Source organism: Vespula vulgaris, chromosome 19, assembly GCF_905475345.1.
Source record: "Vespula vulgaris chromosome 19, iyVesVulg1.1, whole genome shotgun sequence".
Taxonomy (NCBI): Eukaryota; Metazoa; Arthropoda; class Insecta; order Hymenoptera; family Vespidae; genus Vespula; species Vespula vulgaris.
In genome coordinates, this window is record NC_066604.1 from 2,284,372 (window position 1) to 2,301,935 (window position 17,564).

Sequence of the window (17,564 nt, forward strand, 5' to 3'; positions counted from 1 at the left end):
GTCGAATATAAATTTTTATCTCTCGGCGTATATCTCTTATCGCGCGTTGGTTTGTCTTTTCTCATGGCCGGGCAATTTAATTTGTAATAAAAATAGAAGGAGAGAGGAAGAGAGAGAGAAAGAGAGAGAGGAAAGATAAAAATAAATATAAAAATCATTAGCGAATTACGTACTTAGCGTGCCGTCGAATTTGACCTAACGATAAAGAAAAGTTTTAAGAGAGAAAAGAAGGAAAAAAAAATAAGAGAAAGAGAAGGGCAGGAAGCTTCTCGAAGTGACGAACACGAAGGGTGTACATACATCATTGTGTTGAAATTTCCTTCCGTTCTTTTCTGACACTTTTACGAGAACCTATACTTTTTCTTTTTTATTATTTCCCGACTTATAAAAACGGAAGAAAAAAATATGTCCTGGTAGAATCAAAGCTAAAGAAATATTTGAAAATATTGTTATAACGTTTAGGATACAAGTATTAAGGAAAATCTTGTTCGTTATTACGATCATTCATCAATTAAATCAATGAAAGTATTACTGATTACGAATGCAATAAAATAGAGAAATAACTCTCTCTATCTCTCTCCCTCTTTTTCTCTCGATAAATCTATTCATAGTAAATTCTTCTAGTTATTATCATAGATTAACGTCTCATAGTTTCTCATCGACATATTATTATCCTAAACGTCACTACTCCTACGAAGTTTCCTTCGAGTATACTCGAGACACATGCTAACTTCTACACGCGAATCTACGATCAACTTTGACGACGGATTATTCGCCAGGTTGAAGGATAAAACTAAGAAATTTAGGTCAGAATAGTGAGAGAAGTGAGCTCGGTCGAATATGTATGTATGTATGTATGTACATATGTATACATACATACATACGATATGTATGTATGTATGTTAAGTCGAATCGATTCTTCGAAAATTTCGTCTTTCATATCTTTTTCATCCCCTTTCCTTCTTCTCGTGGGAGAACGAAAAAAGAAAGAAAAAAAAAGAAAAAGAAAAAAGAAAGAGAAGAAAAACGTAAGAGTTAGAGATCACTATAGCATCGCGTAGCATCGCGTTGTTGTATATATTTATATCGTCGATGTAAATTTTATTCCTTTAAAATCCCGTATAAATCTTTTTTTATGAGAAATAAAAAGAAATAAAAAAGCAAAAAATAAAAAATAAAGAAGGAAAGAAGTTTCATGTATATTGATATGAGAATTTTAACGGGAATATCGTAAGCACAGATTAACTTTTATGAATAGATAAAACGTATGAGATATATAGATAAATATATTACTCCGAATACTCGTTTTAAAAGCGAATGTATCGATGAGACAGGATTATCCATGTACGAACGATTAATTAATGAAATTAGCTAACGCTTCGGTGGTCGTACAGTTTGATTATTCGACGAATTCGCTTCCGTTCTCTCTCCGTTAACGATAAGTTCGAGTTTCATATATATATATATACACACACACACATATATATATATAAAATACGTACATATGTATATAGATATGGTCAAGTGGATCGTAATTTGAGCTTCAATAATACTCCATGTTGTTACGTACTAACAGTCATGACAATAGTACATTTCTTGCTTATACCGAGCTCATGTTAGTTTATTAATTAATTGTGATATTTTATGACTCCAATTAATGATTAGATTGAATCAGTGGGAAATATTTATCAATGAATTTTATTTCAATGGAGTGAGATGATGATCAATAAACAATAAAACGTGTGTCTATTGAATAATTAATAAAGTCGAGCTTTTTCCAGTTTGATTTCTTTTTTTGGGCGAGAATCAACGATTAGTTTGAATTATTAATTATACGAAATAAAAAGAAGAAGAAATAAAACAAGAAAAATTCATCAATGAATTTTTTATTTTAGGGAATAAGCAATGACTCAACAAGATATGTGTCTGTCGAATAATTTCAATTGATTAATCCAAATTGATATATAAAAGATTTTCTTTGACGAGATTTCTCGAATTAATTAAAACATTACATTATTAAATTAACGATTAGATCGGATTATTAATTATACGAGAGAAAGATGGAAAAAAGAATAAAAAAGAGAAAAGAAGAAAATTCATCAATAAATTTTTTATTTTATAGAATGAAGAGATGATTTATAAGATTCGCTTGTCCGTTGAATAAATTTCGTTGAAATTTTTACGAGTTTGATATACGAGAATTTTTTCTTCTTTTCTTTTTTCTGTACCTTTCTTTTCTTTTCTTTTTTCTTCTCCCTTTTTTTTTGGACGAGATTTTTCCGACGTTCGCTGCACACGATTTATCGGATATCCGGTATCACGACGGTGATAACGAGTACGCTTAATGAGCACGTTTAAAGGGACCGACTTCCGTGCATTCCACTGACAAAAAGGGATCCGTTATTAAAAAGAGCAGATGGGGATTAAGATGGGTGTGATGAGGAGACTGTGATAAAGATGAGTGTGAAGAGGATCGAGAATGAAAGAAAGAAAGAAAGAGAGAATGATAGGAGAAAAAGATAGAGACAAAAAGAGAGACAGAGAGAAGATATATGTATATATGTATGTATATATCTATATATATATATATATATATATATATATATATATGCATACACATATACATACACACATATATACACATCTCGTTATGACAAAATTACGAGGGACTCGTCCGTAATTTTTTTTTTCGTCCTGATTACGTACATCTACCGAGTGCAACCGTAGGATCCATCTTTCTCTCTTTTTCTTTTTCTTTTCCTTCCCATCTCTTGCAGATTTCCATATTTTCTGAAAGCTGTACGCACATGACGTTAATGAAAAAAGAGAGAGGGAAAGAGTGAGAGAGAAAGAAAAACAGAAGTGAACAATGAACGAAGAACGACGTTACGCGAGAGAGGCCCACGTTTCTGATAAGATTTTTACTACAAAGTTATTTACTAGTTATTTAACTTGGTAAAACTTCTTTCTAGGACCTTTTCCTTTTTTTCTTTTTCTTATTTTTTTTCTTTCTTTTTCTCTTTCTTTCTTTCTTTCTTTCCTTCTTTCTTCCTTTCCTTTCCCTCTCTTCTTCTTGTTCAACTTTCGCGATTGTTGAATCGTTCCAAACTTACGACGTTTCTCGTTAAACTTTGACGTTCGTACTTCTCTCTCTCTCTCTCTCTCTCTCTCTCTTTCTCTCTCTCTCTTTCTCTCTCTCTCTCTCTCTCGTTTCTTCTTTTTCTGGTTTATTTCTTTCTTTTTTAATTTTTCTTCTCTCTTTTTTTCCTTAATATTTTCCCTCTTGCATTTTGGGTAATAAATAAATCTCATATAGCGAATGTATGAATGTGTATGAAAATTATCGAAAACAAACAAAAAGCTCTTCCTTCGCGTACGATGACGATACCAAACAGATTTAAGAGCTTAAATAATAATCGAGAGAAAATTTGAGCTTTAAATTCTACGTGAACGTGTACGCTTAATTTAATCGATCTATCCTCATGCACATCCGATTAATTTTCTCTTTTTCTCTCTCCCTCTTCCTTCCTCTCTCTCTCTCTCTCTCTCTCTCTTTCCTCTCTGTATCGATTGATCTGATTATAAAAAAATATTTCAAAAATAATATTAATTTATTTGACAAAAATAAGATAACGAAGAAAAAGGGAAAGAGAGAGAAAGAGAGAGAGAGAAAGAGAAAGAAATAGAGAAATAAAAAGAGAGAGAGAGAGAAAAAAAGAGAATGAAAGGAAGGACGATAAATAAGAAGAAAGTTTGAAGGAGAAGATTTCGAAAAGGGATTAAAAAATCGAAGGCTCGATAAAAGAGATAAAAGGGGAGATATGGTGGGGGTAAGTAGTAAGCTCCTTGACAGATAATGCCAAGATGGAGAAAGAAAAGGAGAAGGAAAAGAAGATGGAAAAGAAGAAGAAGAAGAAGGAGAAAAGGGTGGTAGTCGTGAATCGAGCTTGTAAAGTCGAGAAGTCACCCTCTCTTTTCTCTCTCTCTCTCTCTCTCTCTCTCTCTCTCTCTCTCTCTTTACTTTTCCTTCTCTCTTTTTCTTTCTCTATCTCTATCTCTCTTTGGAAATCAGGCTAGAAGGCGTAAATCCAAAAGTACAGTGCACGTTTTCAAACTAGCCTATCATTCAAGCTTCGACGCCTAGCAGAGGGTCCTCGAGTCGAGGGTTGTGCGACCCCTCAATGAGGGTAGCAGAGCTACTAGCCTACCTGTCGACAAACCGTGATATTTTTTTTTCCTCGGCTATGCTACTACTACTACTAGTACTACTACTAAAATACTACTATTACTACTACTACTACTACTACTACTATCACTGCTATTACCACTACTATTACTATTACTACGTTTACCCTTCTGTCTATCTATTTTTTTCTTTTTCTTTCTCTTTCTCTCTCTCTCTCTCTCTCTGTCTGTCTGTCTATCTGTCTGTCTGTCTGTCTCTCTGTCTGTTTGTCTGTCTACCTGCCTGTCTCTTTCTTTACAATAAAAAAAAAAGAGGAAGAGGGATACTTTACGAGGAATATATTTTTTTTTTATTACAGAGCACACCTGCAAGGATTTTCGCTGTACTCAAAATGAATTCTGCATCGAAACGGATCTACTTTGTGACGGTGTGAATCATTGCGGCGATGGTTCCGACGAAACACCCTCCACTCTCTGTGCCAGTAAGTTTTTCCAAGCTTTCTTCCTTTTTCTTTTGATTCAATTTTTATCCCGTCATATCAAATATTTAATTTAGTACATACACAATAGACAAAGTCTCATATTATTCCATTAACAATTTTATATAAACAACGTCGAATATCTTTCATTCAAACGTTATTATCAATAAGGAAAAGAAAAAAGTTTTTGTTTCGACGTGCGTTTTATTTACTTCGCGTTAATGAGAGAAGGAGAGGATTGAAAAAAAAAGAAAAAAGATAAACAAGACAAGCCGAAGCTTATATACGTTGCGTGGTCACGCATAAAGAAAATGCCATGCCGTGTCACGTCGAGGACAAATTTATGTACGTGTGTGTGTTTGTGTACGAAAGAAAGAGAGAGAAAGAGAGAAAGAGAGTATAAAATAGAGAAGAAAATACGAGGAGTGGGGTAGAGAGAGAGGGAGAGACGATACTCTCGTAGTCTCCTCCATTCTCTGACCTTTCTTCTCTCTCTCTCTCTCTCTCTTTCTCTCTCTTCCGTTCTATTATTCACTCTCTATTTACACTTTTTTTTCTATCGACAGGATGAAACATGTTATTGTCGGAAAACATTAACGTTAACTTCGTACCTACATAGAAAGCTTCGGGATCATTCGTGTTCGGTAATTGTTACAAAACGAAGTACTACGAAGAGTTCGTGTCGCAGTCCTCGGTTGTACTTACTCGTGGACGGTCATATCGATCTTTTGATTCGACGAAAGTACCTGCGTGTTTATAGTAGTTTCCTTCCTCGAAAACTACATCGTACTATCGACGAACAAGACTTGCTTGGACATTTTCATTCATCTTCTTGTAAAGTGCATATATTATGGATTTAGTGAATATAGGTAATATATGTAAGATTACATGCTTTTAATAATTGTATATAGGTACATTTATAATCGACTACGATTACAGATTTTTCTTTTTCCTTTTTATTTTTCTCATGGTAATTCTTATTTTTCTTTTCTTTTCTTTTATAACAGTTTCTACGTTATACGTAGAAATGTTATTATTGGATTTTAATAAGCATATGCGTTAATGCGATATTATTTCGTCTTACAGATATTATTACGTCTTACGGATGTTTCTTTATTTATTCGGTTATTCGTCTAAATTAAAACGAATGTATTATTTTCAATATGTATATAGTATATGCATTGATATTCTTATTTGTTTGTCCTTCAAATCTTTTTTCTTTTTCTTTTGTTTACAGTCGAAATATATGTGCGTATAAAGACATTTGATTCACTTGGTAAAGTCCATTCCATATTGCGGTTAAATTCTCTCACGAAATTTCATCGTTTATCGCGGTGCATTACGCCGAGCAAGCGCGTTGCAACGATCGGAAAAATTACATTTCCCTTTATCCGAGCGAGAAACTCACCTTCCATTACGTTGGCTCGCGTTCCAGCTCGTACTACAAGCCAACGAAATGAGATTTCTACGAAAATCTCTCGTCGTTTCGCGTAACGATCGGAAAAACTCATTAGATTCGTATGTACGCGTGTAAGAGTTGTATTTCAATCGTCGAAATCTGATCGAAAACGAACGAACGAACGACCGAACGAATGAACGTTGCCTTGTAATCTTCTACGAAGTGTCAGGATATATATATATATATATATATATATATATACATATATGAATTTCTATTGGAATATTTTAACAATGAAAAATGGGAACACAAAATCGTATGGAAGAAAAAGAAATAAAATGTGTGTAAATTGTATATTTTATATATAATACTTATATCATTTCATTTTTTATTTCTAGTACAGCATAATGTATAACACGCGTATGTATACATATAGATGTAATATTTGTTACAAGATTTTCTACGTAGAAAATTGCATAAATACATACAAAATTAAATGGAAATTTAATATATCGATATTCATTACGAGATTTCTGTTGGAAATTTCATATAAGTTTATTACAAGATTTATATTCTCGTTGAACAAGTAACGTCGTGAACATTTCATTATAGTCGAAAATCGATTTGTTTCGTAATAGATAATATTTCTTCTTTCTATCCTAATCATAAAAATATTTATTTTTATTGAACGAAATAGATTATAATATTTAAATAGTGGGATATAATATTTTTCGTTTGTTATAGACTCCGAGGCATCGACGATCCTGGGTATGCAGACGACCTGGTTCGCGGTTGCTTTCGTTTTCCTGCTCTTGAGTATGGTTGGTCTGGTTACGGCGGCAGTTCTCTGCTTTTGTAGACAGCGAGCCTCGACCCCGAGGCACCCCCATAATGCGCACAATGCTCAGACTCACCCCCCTGTCAGCTTCCCATGTAAGTCACGAAAAACCACCCTCCGTTTTAGCCTAGACCGATCGATGGTTTTGATGTCGTCGTTGTCGTTGTCGTTGTCGTTGTCGTCGTCATCATCGTCGTCGTTTTCGTTTTCGTTGTAGTTCCTTGCTTCTGGTTATCGAGAATAAATATATATTTGTTTTAGATATAATGAAGAGACATTTTTAATTAAAAAAGAAAGGAACGAAAATTATAATGTATTAATAAAGAGATTCAGGAACAATTAATTGCTTTCATATTAAATTAGAAGACATAAATGCATGTATATATAAATATAATGTATTTATTCTCGTGCACCATATCTTTTGAATAAAATATTTTTTAATTTTAAATCGACCTTTACCATATTGCCGTATAAATCTTTGCGAACGAAGTAGAACTGAAATAATAGCAATTATTATGATTATCTTAATTGAATATACAACTCCTATATGTACACATAAATATTCATATATATATATATAAATATATATATGTATGTATGTATATATGTATATATATATATATATATATATATATATATATATATATAATATGTTTGTTCGTTTGCATACAATCGGGTTGATAAAAGTTCCAATTTGGTTGGACAAATGAAACATATTTCCAATGATTATAACATAAAGGCTCGTTTTGTGTTTTGTTCAGTTCGTTTTGTAAAGGTTTATATGCAATTTTTTACGAGGGGAATACCTCGACTCGAAGGAAGAGGGGACGAGGGTCGAGCCAATGATCAAAGGACGCACTCTCGCGATCGCCCAACCCGTATTATTTCGCGCTTGTGTGTGCTCGGCTTAAAAATCAAATATTTAGTCGCTTCGCATATATCAAGATAATAATTGGAAACTCGCGAAGCTCGAAATCCAAATCCTCTACTTTTCATCGACGTCATTTATTTGCATACATATATAATGTATACATATATATATATATATATATATATATATATATATATATACACATAAATATATATTAGGTATATCAAAGATTTTATTAGATCTAAAAAATCCTTCTATGCACGAGTTACTTTGAGCTAGAAATAAAAATGAAATTGAAAAGTAAAAATAAAATAAAATAAAATAAAAGAGAACAGGTAGACCTAATATATTTCTAGATTCATATATTTTCATATCGCAAAATATCGTCACATATTTTTCGAATCATTTGTCTATAAAAAAATAACAATATTTTCTTATATAATATTCAATCATTATTAACACACACGCACACATACACACGCATATATATGTATTCGCATTCATTGAAGAAAATCAATAAACAAATTCACTCATTCCCGACAAGTCACTAAAGTTACGCGTTAAAGCGTGAATTTCAAAACTTCGACTTTCATCTGCTTCAGACAAAGAGAGAGAGAGAGAGAGAGAGAGAAAGTGAGTGAGTGAGTGATTGGAGGGAGAAGGAGAAAGGGATGGAAGAAAAGGAGAGGGAATGAGAAAGTTGCTGTGTCGTCGTCCTCCGATTTAATGGAGCGAAGTAGACTTGATAACGGTTAGGACGTAGCAAGATTTATTAGAGTTTTGCGTCTACGACGAGTGTAAACTTTAGAAAGGGTCCTCGAACCTACGAAATCGTAGACCCTTCTTCGTTAAAAACAGATAGAGACAGAGAGAAAGAGAGAGGGAGAGAGAGAGAGGGAGAGAGAGAGAGGGAGAAAGAGAGGGAGAGGGAGAGGGAGAGAGAGAAACAGAGAATGCTTGAATTATTCGTAGGACGGAAATTAAGGCCGGAGGGCGCTGTCTTTTAATCTACACGAAACGTTCCCTTCGGCATTCGAGGCGGCTTGCTTCGGTCACGTCGTGCGTCTTTCTCTTTCGCCTTCCTCTCCCTTCCATCCCTATTCGCTAGCTCACCTTCTCTTTCTCTATATCCTCTTGTCTTCTCGAAATCGATCGACCCTCGAACGAACGCTACGAATTCTCTCATGTTCCTTGCAGGAAACGAATTGTTATTTCCATGTTTATTTTTTGTCTCTTTGTCTCACTCACTCTTTCTCTCTTTCTTGTTTCGTTTTTCAATCCTTTTTTTCGGTTATTTCTTTTTTTTTTTTTTTTAATAATTCAATTTTTTTTAGATAAATCCGTCGTGGATGGATACGAATCTAAAAATCTCTTTCATTTAATCCAACCGATTCCAGTCGGTATCACCAAAGCTATATACAGGTAGATATAATTGTCAATTTGCGCGTACATATATCGAAATAATTCCGCATGCGGAAACGCTCGCACGCTCGTTCGCTCGCCCACTAGCTCGCTCGCCCGCTCGCTCGCATCGATGCCTTCCGTTCGGACAATGCAATTATATTATGTAATTCGTTGTGCCGCACGGTATAATTAGCCAACTTTGAATTTGACTTTTCTTTTCGAACGAGATATTATTTGTACGAGAGAGAGAGAGAGAGAGAGAGAGAGAGAGAGAGAGAGAGAGAGAGAGAGAGAGATATTTCAATCGTTTATGTTTCGTACATTTTCTTACTCTCTTCTTTTTTTTATTTTTATTTTTTTTTATTTTCTTTTTGGATTCTTATTTTTCGTTTCGTGCCAATAGAGATAATCGATTTCAAGGAGAAAAAAGAAGGAAAAAAAGAAATAGAATTTTTTAAAAAAGATTATCATTAACTTTTTCATTCTTATTAATTTACGAGAACATGCGTATACAAGAAATAATTATCAAAGTTAAGGTATTGTCCAATAATTATTTACATTCTTATTAACATGATTAAAAACGAACAACGTTGTTAACAATGTTACTAGTTGTGGAGTGTAAAGGATTGAATGAAAATAATATTTGACTAATTGTAAGAATATATCGAGATTATAATTATTATTGGGATTTAAAAAAAAAAAAGAAGAAAGAAAAGAAAAAAGAGAGAAAGAAATTTTGTATGCTTGGTAGAAAATCGAAAATGAATCGAAATTAAAATCTATTCGCAATGCGATAATGTAGGTCGTTTGACTTTCTCATAGCGATAATTACTTCGAAGTGAACGTAATTAGGACGTTTGTTTGAATGTAAAAGTGTTTTTAAAACTAATCGAGATTCACCGAACGTACCACCGCGAAAGTTCAGAGCCATTGTCCTTGTCGATGAGAACGCAAACTAGTTTCACCGAACAGTCGGCACGTTTCTCTCTTTCTCTCTCTCTCTCTCTCTCTCTCTCTCTCTCTCTCTCTCTCTCTCTCTCTCTCTCTCTCTCTCTCTCTCTCTCTCTCTCTCTCTCTCTCTCTCCTGAACGATTTGATATCCACTTTCACGAGTTTTTACTTCCGAAACAAATAGAGGAATAATTATTACTTGTCATTTGTATTATTCTGATCGTCTCGTTCTATGTGTTAAATTTTATAATTCATTTTATCTCTCTTTTTTTTTTTTAATGTTGAATTCTTATAGCTCTTTTGTAAATTAGAAAGAATGTATTCTAATTCTCGAACGAGATAAGCTTTCGATTTTGATTAGAGCTTTCATCGTATATATTTATCGTTAGCATTCCAATCATCTTATTAGATATTTCATCTAAATATTCTAATATTGAATTTTGGGATAATTGTTTTAGAAATTTATCGAATAGAAAAATAGATTATAATCGCCTAAAAACCTTTTGTCTTTACTTAGGATTATCATCATCGTAGTATGTATCTATTATACATGATTAGGTATTCGCTAATTGTTTGATAATAAGCTTCCATATTAATCAGGATTACGTTAATGTAGCTCGATTTAGCCAAAACTTAGCAAAGACTTTTCTGTATTTAACTTGCTATAACTTCATCACTGTTACGTTCTTATTGCGAAAAAAATATTCAATTTCGTATATTGACGATTATTAAAAGATCTCCTATTTTTTATTTTAAATAAACAAAATGAAATTTACATAATTATAATAAAAAATATGATTTATCCCATCGTAATTATCTTTTTATTGCGAAAGAAAAGAAAAAATTCGATTTTAAAAATTATTAACAAAATCGATTTTATTATACCCATATTGTTTAAATATTTAAATAAATAAAGAATAAATTATACTTTAAAATGGTTTTTGAATCAAGTCTCTACGACTTTTCGTTCCAGAGATATCGCCTTCGAAAGATTTCCATTCATAATTTGTCCAGTACAGCTGTTCGTAGTAATAGTAGTAGTAGTAGTAATTCGGTCAGCTGAGATGCGTAAATTCTTGGAATTTATATAGGTCAGTGTGTCACCGAGCTAATTTGAATGAAATTATATGGGTAAGTGTATTAACGTAAATATCTCGGGATCTAAAAATCGTAGAGACTTGATTCAAATACCGTTTTAAAGGGCAAAATTTTTTCTATTTTTTCAGCCTATTGTTAATAATTAATTAACAATTTGTTATAAACAATTTGTTATAAACAAATTCACACGGACTAAATTCATCTTATTTTATCAATGAAAAGATTCAGATTACGACTAATTTATAAAATTACGTAAATTAATAAATTGTTAATAAACAAATGAATTTTGTTAATAAACAAATCGAAGGAACAATTTGTTATTCTATGCTAGTAGTAGCCATAAATATATAATACTTAGAAAGCATATAGAAAAGGAAATTGTTATCGTATTTATTCAAAGCAAGCTTCGATGTTAGTGAAGTCAGTCACGCGAACGGGATTGTCTTGTCCGCAGTGTAAATCAAAGGCATCGACTTCTAATTGGCTACTCTCTAGCTCAACTCTCTTTCTAACCACAAACGCTCTTTCAAATGCATCTCATTACCATTTCCAACCAGCGATTTCGTAACCACGCCAATTTCAATGGCAAAGAGAACGAGAAAATGAAACGAATCGTTAAACGTAACGAGAATTCACTCCCAAAGCAAATAGTTAATACTCTTTGTTTATCTTTCTATTTTTTTTTCTTTTTTTTTTCTTCTTTATTCTTTTCTTCAATCATTTTTCATTGATTTTAATTATCAAATATTTCGTAATGTTCATTATACGTCATGTAATGCTTATCATTCCGATAAAACAATATTCTCGAAAATAATTGCTGTTTATTATGTCACGGTCATAATCATTGCTAACTTCTATAAAATAACGTGATGCGGACATCACGTGTTCTCCATCGAATTATATCTAAGTATTTATTTAGAGAGATATACATACATCATACACATACATATTTCACTTTCACACATTAGGCATATCAAAGTGTATGTGGATGTTGTGACATATATAGGGTGAATCAATAATCATTTGCCAGGTGAAATAAAATGTTATTATAGTTCAGCAGTTACGTTCCTTTAAGAAGGTATACGATAAGATTCTTATCTTTAGTATGGCATATATACGTATAAATGAAAAGAAAATAGATTAGATAATGATAACATCGAATGAATTCTAAATTTTTCCATAGACTTTATTGACGTTTTAATTGATCATCCTTCCTCCACTTTCTACATTACATATCACTTTTAAGTAAATAATTTATATTACATTGCGTAAGATGAATTAATTCACGTTATTATTTATAATGGCAAAGTAATAATTTTCCTATTGGTAAATAATGGTCGAGTCACCCTATATATAGATACGCACACATATTTATTTATGTACGATATGTATAGGAGTATATATATATACATACTCACATATGCACACATACACACACGCATACATATATATATACATATACATATATATGCTGTGCGTTCATCGGTTCGACCGCCGTCCTTTAACAACGTCGCAAATGTCTCGGTATCGTTGTGTACCTCTCTTTAGGGATTCGAAGCTCGTGGAGGTGCGCTCGATACGTGCTTATCCATCGTGAGGTTTCCCTCGGCAAAGAGCAGCACGTTTCGCGGCGGACAGTTTCGTCGCGAAGCTTGAACGACAACGTCCTCGTGGAGAATAAGAGAGACGAACCGAAGAAGAGGACCATTTACAGACGTGGATACACTGGTGGAATCTTCTTCTCCAGTCTGAAAGGACTTCCAAGGCCAATGAGATCGTCGAAGATGTCACAGGAGAATACTAGATTTAATCTTAGCGAGCTAGTGCTCGCCGTTTTCCTCTTGTTTATCGTCGTAAAGAATCCAACGATCGGAGCTATCGAGGTTAATCAGATTGTGGTTGGCAACGTTGACAATGATATAAGCAAGGATTACTTTATCGGTCCATGTTTGGTTAATACCAATCAAACTTGTCCCGACGACGAGGTGACATTCTTTTTATACACTCGTGATAATCCATTTAAGGGACAGAGAATCGTTGTTACCGACACGGATTCGAATCTCGACGTAACCTATTTTAATTCGTCTAATCCAACGAAGATAATAGTTCACGGTTACAATTCCGATATGCAAATGAGCAGTCTGGTCGAAGTCAAGGATGAATATCTCAAGAAAGGAGAATATAATTTAATCGCAATTGATTGGAATAGGTTAGCCGTAGGACCGTGTTATCCAATCGCTGTTTACAACGTTCCACACGTTGGTCAATGTTTAGCACAATTGATAAGAAGACTCGAGTTTCACGGTGCTAAGGATCTACATGTCATTGGATTCAGTTTGGGCGCACACGTACCAGCATTTTCCGCTAATTATCTTAAACCATATAAATTGGAGAGGATAACCGGGCTCGATCCAGCCATGCCACTTTTCGTAGCTGTTGATAACGATGAAAAACTCGATTCTAGCGATGCCAATTTCGTTGATGTTTATCATACCAACGCCTTTATCCAAGGGAAGCTCGAACCAAGCGGTCATATAGATTTCTATATGAACGGTGGTGTTAATCAACCAGGATGTTGGGAAAATAGAAATCCATTTGGATGTAATCATCATCGATCGGCCGAATATTTCGCCGAATCTATTAACTCCGATAAAGGTTTCTGGGGATGGCCGTGTCCTGGCTTTTTACCGTATTTATTGGGTCTTTGTCCACCGAGATATCCGGCTGTTTTAGCTGGCGACAAAGTTGATCAAAGATACAAGGGATTTCATCTAGTTAGAACTAAATCTCAAAGTCCTTATGCCGAAGGAATGTTTTTAGTTAGTCCCGAAGACGTACCTTACATGGTTAATCGTAAATCCTTAACTTAAGTATTTTTATTATTTCTAAATTTTTATTATAAATCTTTAAGTATTTTATTAAAATACTTTAAGATTAATGTACAATATGTTCAAATATTAAACCGTGTCAAATTTTCTTTTCTTTTACGATCTACAAACGTATACATAATTACGTAAAAGTTCGTTTGTAGTTATAATCATCGCTGTTATAGTCATTGTCGTCGTTGTCGTCATCCTCATATCGTCGTTGTCATCGTGTCGTCGTTGTCGTTATTATTATCGTTGTTAGAGAGAATAAGCTAGTAAAAAGTGTTTCTCCTAAATTTTGTTCGTCGATCGAAGTGAGCCAGGATTATATGCATATATAGTAGACGTGCAAATGGTAAAAAGCATGAGTATATAAAAGCATATATATCGTATACATATATACACATATACACACACACACACACATAAATATATATATATACACAAGATACGTTATATACCATGATAAACGTTCGATATTCCGTTTAATATTCACGCGTGTGTAATAAATCGTAGAGTGCTGGCCAGGATCGTTTTGTGTGTTTATCGTGAGTCTTTCTCTCTTTCTCTCTCTCCTTCATTCATTCTCGTCGAGAGAGAAGAGTCGTTCCAATTGCAGCAACAGCAGCAGCAGCAGGTCCATGTATATATATATGTATGTGTGTGTGTGTGTATCGTAGACACCCGGTAGTGCTAATCGATATACTGCTCCGACGAGCGTAATAGAACTAGGACGTGTATAACATACTCGCGAGTAAAATTCTTTATCGATCGTTCGTTTCACATCGAATGTGAATAAAAGAACGTTACGATAATGTTCGAGATAAGAGAACGTAAATGAATAATTAAGCGAGTTCGTTTGGAAATATTTTATTATTATTATTATTATTATTATTATTATTATTATTATTATTATTATTATTATTATTATTATTATTATTATTATTATTATTATTATTATTATTCAATTAGCTAAATTTTTACCTCCTTTATGTATTTTGATTAAAATGATTTTAATAGAGGTATTTTATTAGTTCTCGTTATATATATATATGTACATAGATATACTTATGCCGTTATATTTAGATCGTTAGTAATAATTAATAGTTGCATCAGAATTAAGATGAATTAATTAAACGGTAAGAGAGAATTAATTATTCGAGATAATTAATATACGTCGAATTAAATAGTGAGATTATTAGAAATAATTTTTCTTTTCCTTTTTTTCTTTTTTTTTTTGACGAAATTATAGGATATCTAATGCGGCAATATTTTCTATTTTTATTATATCGATCGAAAGGAATCAGGATTCTTTCAAAGAGTAAAATGGCGCATCTCCAAGATTAAATATATTAATCAAACTGCAAGCCACGTTTGGATTGTGTCCAAACAATTCGTTAGTTACCTAACGAGCATCTCGTTACTCGTCACTACGTGATGGAAAAGATGAGACGAATAAAAAATAAAAAAAAAAGGAAGAAAAAAATAGAGGAAAAAAAGAAAATCAAAGAGAGAGAGAGAGAGAGAGAGAGAGAGAGAGAAACAGAGTTTGGGTACTGTCGAGTAATCTCTCGAGAAAAATCAATCCTCGTAGCTTTAAAACCGAAGTCCGTTTCTCTCTCTCCCCCCCCCTCTCTTCCTCTCTCTCTCTCTCTCTCTCTTTCTCTTTCTCTCGAACGGAGCAACAGGTTGCACTTGATACTAATTTGCGATTGGTCTTTTAATTCGTGACCTTACATATTTCAAAGATTTAGAGAATTCTAGGTAATAAAATAAAAAATAAAAAAAAAATAATAAAAGAAACATCTTTTCTTTTTCCGAAGTCGTTTACAATTTACCTAATTAATTTTCTTCTTCTAACAATAGTAATATAAATTATTACAAGTTTGAATTTTTATTAAAATGTATATATGGCATTATAATCTTTCTTAGAATTAATATATCGATACGTAGATATCTTCTTGACTTTTAATAAATTTTAAAGTGTTAAGATTTTAAATAAGAAAACTTTTCTATAATAATATCCTTTTCGATGATCGACCTAATTAATTTTCTTTCTTATATAATAGCAATAATAATTGTTTTAAGTACCATTTTCCAAGAAACTATATCACGATACAAGTAGAACGATGTTAAAACTTTGAAGCAAATCTTTATTCTTGAAAGTGTTGCTGGAAGATCGTGAAGTGTCGGTCCAGGAACAAAGTTACGTTCGAAGTTTTCTCGTGTTAAGAGAACATTTACGTTAACATGGGACATCAAAAGAAAGAGAAAGATAAATATAAAGATAAAGATAAAGAGAGAAAGAAAGACAGAGAGAGAGAGAGAATTTTGTACTTTGGAAACTAGCCAAAAGATAAAAAAGTAGAAAAGAAAAATAACGCGTATATAGTTATATCGATAATTTCACGTTGAAGTTTTATTAATCTTGCTTATTCTAATAATCTCTATTATTCTTTGCCAAAAGTCAATTCAACAGAGATTGAAATATTTGCATAATAATATCGTAATATTCAAATACATACATATATATATATATATATATATGTATACATATATATATTAATTTTTATTTAATATATCTAATTTATATTCATTTGATCGTAGAACAACTTTCTTAAAAAATTACGTATAAACAATTTGCCCGAACTTTAAACACGAATAATGAGTAGCCTAAGGATATACTTGATAAAAGTAAATATATTATCTAATATACAGGATGGCTTTTTTGCAAAAGTAAGGAACGCGATTTCCTTCCGATAAACGCGTGCGGAATGCGTACGATACTCTCTTGGTAAATGGATAGCCTCAAGCTTATGGTTACGAACGATAAGAGGTTCTTGTGGAAATAGTAATTGGATGATAGATAGGTCTCAGTAGATACCAGAAAGCCTATATTACTCTAGAATTTATTATTTATTGGATAAACTTATGAGAGAGAATCCGAACATAAACTTTCTTTTGCGGTCATTCAACTTGTTGTTTTAGTAAGAAGGAGAAGGAGAAAGAAAGAGTAGGTTAATCGTAAGTTTTATTATTAACACAATCGATATAACATTAAATATTTTCTTGTACTTTTTTCGATTAAGATTAAGCCAATAAATCGTTTCGCTTCGCTGTAAATCTAATCGAATTGTATATTTCATTAATCAAGATAAAAAAAATATATATATAAATAATTAAAATTCGATTGGATTAGATTGATGTAAACATTAATCCGCTTAACATAATTTTTCCTTAATGAATCGTTTCGGCTTTACAATTAAATAACATAGATCTTAATCGAAATATGTATATATATCTATATTTAATTAATTAAGATTTAAAAAAGGATAAAAAGTAAACTACAATTAAAATTAGTATTCAAGTAGATTACGAGGATGAGAAATTAATATCACTAATAATAATAAAATACAAATAATAAAATACTTACATTATCTGTATGGATTTTAAATATTATCGTAGCAATTTG

The 17,564-nt window shown here is 32.5% G+C and overlaps 1 protein-coding gene across 4 annotated transcripts in view; it reads left to right on the forward strand.

The window, feature by feature from the left end:
• LOC127070776 (uncharacterized) overlaps window positions 1-17,091 on the forward strand; it is a 113,263-nt gene extending 96,172 nt beyond the window's left edge. For all 4 annotated transcript variants that reach the window (XM_051009191.1, XM_051009192.1, XM_051009193.1 and 1 more), the window contains 3 exons: window positions 4,545-4,667; window positions 6,808-6,996; window positions 12,774-17,091. In XM_051009191.1, coding sequence (XP_050865148.1) covers window positions 4,545-4,667; window positions 6,808-6,996; window positions 12,774-14,095 — 1,634 coding nt within the window. In that variant the 3' untranslated portion in view covers window positions 14,096-17,091. The remainder of the gene's footprint in view (window positions 1-4,544; window positions 4,668-6,807; window positions 6,997-12,773) is intronic.
• Window positions 17,092-17,564: the final 473 nt, after the last annotated feature.